This window comes from Cariama cristata, unplaced genomic scaffold, assembly GCF_000690535.1.
Source record: "Cariama cristata isolate BGI_N322 unplaced genomic scaffold, ASM69053v1 scaffold10878, whole genome shotgun sequence".
In the NCBI taxonomy this organism is placed as follows: Eukaryota; Metazoa; Chordata; class Aves; order Cariamiformes; family Cariamidae; genus Cariama; species Cariama cristata.
The window spans coordinates 65,163-70,968 of NW_009630713.1; the positions used below are offsets into that span (position 1 = coordinate 65,163).

The 5,806-nt window shown below is 49.0% G+C and overlaps 1 protein-coding gene across 1 annotated transcript in view; it reads right to left on the bottom strand.

The window, feature by feature from the left end:
- TRADD (TNFRSF1A-associated via death domain) overlaps positions 1-3,536 on the bottom strand; it is a 6,835-nt gene extending 3,299 nt beyond the window's left edge. The window contains exons 1-2 of the mRNA XM_009705662.1: positions 3,395-3,536; positions 510-787 (exon numbers count right to left, since the gene is read on the bottom strand). Coding sequence (XP_009703964.1) covers positions 510-787; positions 3,395-3,536 — 420 coding nt within the window. The remainder of the gene's footprint in view (positions 1-509; positions 788-3,394) is intronic.
- Between the last annotated feature and the right edge of the window lie 2,270 nt (positions 3,537-5,806).

Genomic DNA, 5,806 nt, shown 5'->3' on the forward strand with positions numbered 1-5,806 from the left:
TGTGTCCCCACTCTGTCACAGGTTGTTGGTATCATGTGCTTGCACTCACGCTCATTTCTAGGTGCAGTCACCATTGCTACTCTCGGCAGAGGTGGTGTGCGAGGCAGGGGAGGAAGGTGGTGAGCTGTGGTTGTTCCACACAGGACTGTTGCCCTCTCTGCCTGCCTCACAGGGGTGTGGAGGCATACTTGCTTGTGCTCTCAGCTGTCCTTTCTATAATTCCTCGTCTTAGTGGTGATAACAGCCACACTAATTCTTATACACAGACATCACAGTGATTTAGAAGAATCTCTGTAGGCTGTTTTAGGTAACTCTATTGCCCTTCCAGAAAAGCGCATGGCTCTCTTCTGGGGAAGGGGAGAGCTATTTCTCCATATTACAGCTGAGAACTGAAGAATGGAGAAGTCAACAACCCAGTATGCTGCAAGGAGCAAGATTTGCACCCACCTTCCTGAGTCCTGTGCTACCACTCGTCATTGCTGCGTGGCCTCCCGCCCTCTCCCATTCACCTTTTCTCTGTAGATGCACTCCAGGCAGCGATCCTCATCCTTCAGCATCTTGTCGAGGTGCTCATTGCCAGCCTTCAGCTCCATTTCAAGAGGCACCGTGGTCATGGCCAAGGAGAGCTGGAGGTGATTCTGGAGGGACTTCTGGAGCGCTCCTTCCCGGTAACTCTGCAGGAACCGGCGGCAGTTCTCCTGCTTGCAGAACTTGAGCTGGACTATCAGGTGCGGGTGGCTGCAGTGCACTTTGAGCATGTCCACACCATTCACGCTGCCGGTGGAGTCTGGCAGGGAGAAGTGAGCAGAGTCACTATCCAGGCATGAGACAGACAACCCAGACCCACTCCCATCCACCACCAAGCCTGCAACGGAGCAGCTTTTGAATTCTCTTCTCTTTCTGATAAAGTCCTCTGGGATGAAAAACCTGTATATAAAACCAAGAGGAAAGGATTAAGTTTTTGCTGCCCTGCCACCATCAGTCCCTATGAAGTATGGTGTCCAATTGAAGCCGTATGGTACTGCACCCCAGGTAATTATCCCTACATTGTTTATTAGGGGAGCTTTTAAGTTTGAGGTTCCATTTCCAGGACAGAAATGGTTACGCTAAACTGGTAGCACAGGGAAGCTTTATAGATGAAAGCGCATAGTTCAGCGCAGTGCTCAGTCAGTCTTCAGTCCTTGTTACTGGAGTTTTATGCAATGATGAAGGTGCTGGAAAGAGACCCGGCATTTCCTCTCCACCCTGTGCCTAGAGGTAACTTTTGGCTGGCTCTGAGCTTTCAATGCATCTCACAAATGGTGAACGATAGATCCAGCCATGGGAATTAGGCTGTTTGAGATTGGGTCTTGACTTGTTAAGCTCTTTCGCCCAGGGAATTAATTCACGGTAAAATCTAAACAAGGAGAAGACAGGGATGTACCCTCTAACATCAGTGCAGGGGGAGCACGAGTGACATGGACAATAGAAATTGTCCAGGCCTTCATTCTTCCTTCTCCCAGCAAAATTCAGTTTTGATTAGCTGCGCACGTTGACCTTGTCTCCACAGGGATTTTATATGCTGATGATGACAGTTTAGAGCATGTGTTTTTCTCTTTCTTTGCAGCACAGGCCTGTGGGAGGCTGGCTGTACTGCTTCCAGACTCGAATTAACCTCTTGGCCTGTCGTTGCACAGAGCCATTCGGATGTACCAGCTCATACTGGCGCTATATCAGGTATGTCTAAACCACGCATCATGGCATTATTTAGACGTGCCTGGAGAACAATCCCAAGGCAAAGCAGACTTCTGTGCTCCACATTAGGCAGGACAAGTGACCTGGCATTTAAAAGTATGTGATCTAGCAGCAGTTTTACAGGGTTTACTGAGTCCTGGTTGCATCAGAAAGTCTAGTTTGGACCAGATATGAAACTGGAGCATGGGGCTAGGCACCTAGGAGAGGCATTTTAATTCACTGTGGCTGAGCAGAAATGTCTTTTTATTGCTTCCTTCCTTCTTTGTTTTTCATGAGTGCTGGTTAAACAAAAGCTTCCCTAACAGGGTAAGAGGGATGGGGAGGAAAAAGCTGCACAGACATGGAAACCTTTATGAATGGAGTATAAGACAGCTGTAAAGCTACCTCAAAAGAGAGGATTTTGCACGTGTGTTTTCATGAAATTTCAGACAGCTTCAGATTCCTTGTCCTTTTTAGGTCTGAATAAGTGTGGTAGGATTTAGCGTTTTTGTGGGCTTTCCTTTAAATGTGTGAGCAGATTCACATTCCAGTGGCACAAAGCAGCCATAAATCGAGCCTAACTGGACAACTGTGTCGGGCTTCCTGCTGCTTCACATCTTTGGACTGAGCTGCAAGATGAGCAGGCCTGTATTGGATAAACCAGCTGACTTGGCTAGACTCGTGATTGCCAGAAGAAATTACAGAATAGTTATACAAGCCCAATTAAACAATGTAGGCTCAGCTATGTGACAGGTAAAGAACGCCATGAGAGTCATTCTAGGAAAGTATGATAAACTCTTCAAATTACTATTATTCTGCAGTCAGCTTGGTGCAAGGATGGACAGAGAAAAACAGTTTTATGGCCACTGGCATCTCAAGTCCTTTTTTGATGTAAATAGGGTTATGTACAGTTGAAACTAATGTCACTGTGCCTGTTTATATCAGAAAAGAACTTATACTGGCTAACACAAATCGGCTTCTCAAAGCAGAAATCATGTTTCTGTGGTGGTATGAAGACAGAAATTAAATCTCTTTTCATAGCAATTGCAATCTTTTCCCCTCTTGCATAAATGGGTTTAAACAAACATTCATAAAGTAGGATAACTCCTAGGATAGTTCAAGTTGGAAGGAAGCCCAGGAAGTCTCTAGCCCAACCTCCCATGCAAAGCAGGATCAGCTCTGAGGTCAGACCAAGTTGCTCAGGGCTTTATCCAGCCCCGTTCTGAAAACCCCCAAGGATGGGAGAATACATAGTCACTCTGGGCAACTGCTTGACTGTCCTCATAGGGAAAATGTTTGTCCTTATGTCTGGTGTCTACCTCTCTTGTTTCAATTTGTGCCTGTTGCCTCTCATTCCCCATGCATCACTGCGAAGAGTGTGGCTCCATCTCCCCCTCCCTGTAGGTATTGGCAGGCTCTTGGTAGGTCCCCCAAAGCCTTTTCTTCCCCAGGCTGAAGTTTGGGGAACTTTGAGTCCAGCTCTCTCAGCCTCTCCTCACAGGATGAGTGCTCCAGCCCCCAACCATCTTGGTGGACCTCTGCTGAAGTTGCTCCACTTCCTTGTCTTTCCTAAATATAGTGAGCACCAGCTTTCCTTACCCACGAGCGTGAGATTAAAGAAAGGCATGGCATTGTGTGAAGAGATGAGACAGCGTGCCAAGATATCAGAGAAGATGGGTACCTGCTAATGCCAGCTTCAGCGCCTTGAACACGCTAGGTTTCTTCTGTGAGCTCTCATAGAGAGACGGCAGAACGATGGTCTTGCAGGTTGACTGGAGGAAGAGATAAGCGCTGCCGATCCAAGGAGCGGAGCTGCCTGCCATCTTCAGCACCCTACAAAATCACACAGGTGAGCTGAGAGACCATAGGGAAAATGGCCTGATGCCAAGTGACTGCTTACAGCAAACACTAAGCACAGCATTATAGGGACTTACCCTTATTTCCTACAGGAGGCGGTGATGTTGTTAAAGCAAGTGTAACTTTTGAGAAGCTTAGCGTTACTCTGTAAAGCACAGCACAGCAGGACATGGTGTCCCAAAGACTCAGCAGCTCACAAAGCTCTGCTTTCACTTTCCACTGCAGTCCATTCATTTCAGAGTCCAAAAAGACTCCAAAGCAAAGAGTTTCAGTCCTCATGCCTCTGACTGCCCAGTCAAGCTGGCAAAGTCTAAAGACACATAGTTGGGGTGCTCCAGGCAGCACCCAGCAGTCCTGGCTGGTTCTGGCATGTTCACACGGACTGAAGCCCTATTGCAGGCAGAGGCATTTTGCCTGAGGACCCTGTCCCCTGGTTGTCCTCACTAACAGATACGTTACAGAGCCCAGGGCTCATGTAGCAGGACGCTCTACACAGATAAGACAAGGGGTAATGGTTTTAAACTAAAAGAGGAGAGATTCAGACTAGATACAAGGAAGAAATTTTTTACAATGAGTGTGGTGAAACACTAGAACAGGTTGCCCAGAGAGGTGGTAGATGCCCCATCCCTGGGAACATTCAAGGCTAGGTTGGACGGGGCTCTGAGCAACCTGATCAAGTTGAAGATGTCCCTGCTCATTGCAGCGGCGTTGGACTAATGACCTTTAAAGGTCCCTTCCAACCCAAACCATTCTATGATTCTATGAGTCAGGGCTATCCCTCTGCTTTACGTACTAGCTCATGTATTATTCCTCTCCCACCATTTGCCTCTTGCAGCGATGCACCTGGAAGACAGCACATCTACCTCTCCGTTCTCACCGTGCCTGTTCCTCACTGGCCAGCCAATGCAACGCTTATATCTACCGCAGTGGGGCCCAGCTCTGCTCCCAAGGCAAAGACAAACCAAAACACCTCCCAGGCTACAGATACTCAGAACGGAAAAGCTGTGCGCGATTGCACGGACCGAGACTGTGGCAGCTGGAGAGTGTCCGGCCGCCCAAGAAAAGAGCATGGCCACCTCTCCTTTCTGGTGTGTACACAAACTGAGCGTGTCCCTGAGCTGGTCACCGCAAGCCCCCCAAAACTGGTCGCACAGAGAGCAGCGCTCGGAGCCAGTCCTTCCATCACATGACAGTGACAAGTAATTTAGGGCTTTTGGCTCAGCCCCAGTCCTAGGTCCTGCCCCATCTCTGACTACTTGTTTGCACCTCAGTCACACCATCAGCTGCTTCCCCACCGGCATCCTTTGCCTCCTTCTTTCTGCCCTGCTGCTCAACTTCAACAGCCTTCCCTGGGCTGCCAAGCACTGGCCTGACGGTATCACTGCTGGCCACGACAGTGTCTCTCTCTTCAGATGTCCTTTAGATTGGGGGTGTGAAGGTCTTTTGTCACCGGGGGCTGCCAGACTGAGAATGATGACCTCTAGGTGCTAGCTGAGGCTGGGAACCATTTCCATCCCTTGCAGCATGTCCAACAGGTCACTGAAACATATGGCCCACTTTGTTTCCTTACTATAACTTGTGCTCAGCCTGGGAGCCTTTTACTTGCTCAGATTCAGAAAATACAGGAAATAACCAGTGAATCGTAAAATTCGCACTGAACTTGGAGTTCAAGGAGTGCCTGCGGGACGCAGGAGTGAGTGTTTCCAGGCCATGGGCTCCCACATCACACCGGCCTTTTGGAAAAGCATCTCGTAAAGAAGAAAGAGAAGGATGCACTGCTGCCGCAGTCCAGGTCTGAGCCTCCAAACACCAGGCAGTTTGGGATCTGGGCACCCATCTTGTAGTGTCTTATGAAAGGAGGGTAACAGGAATTTGAGTAACATCTTAGAAAACTACAGATGTGGAATATTTAAAAGATTTAACGCACGGAACAATTTACCTTTTGCAGTGCAAATGCCCAGGAGCTCCCTACCAGCCCAGAGGCACATGAAGTACAAGGACCCTGTTCCATCCTGCTCCCATTGCTGCAGCATGGACCCCGCTGCCCCTGCACCCCTTCCCCACGCAGGCCAAGCTTTTGCTCCTCAGCAACCGCCCAGTTCGGCTCAGCAACGCTGGAGAGCCTGGAAATTACACCAGGCTTCCAAAAACTCGGGTAAGGAGCCCTTTGCTGTTGTGCCTCCGCAGTGTTATCCCAGCGGGCGAGTCTTCCAGCCCAACGAGTGACTTTTCCAGC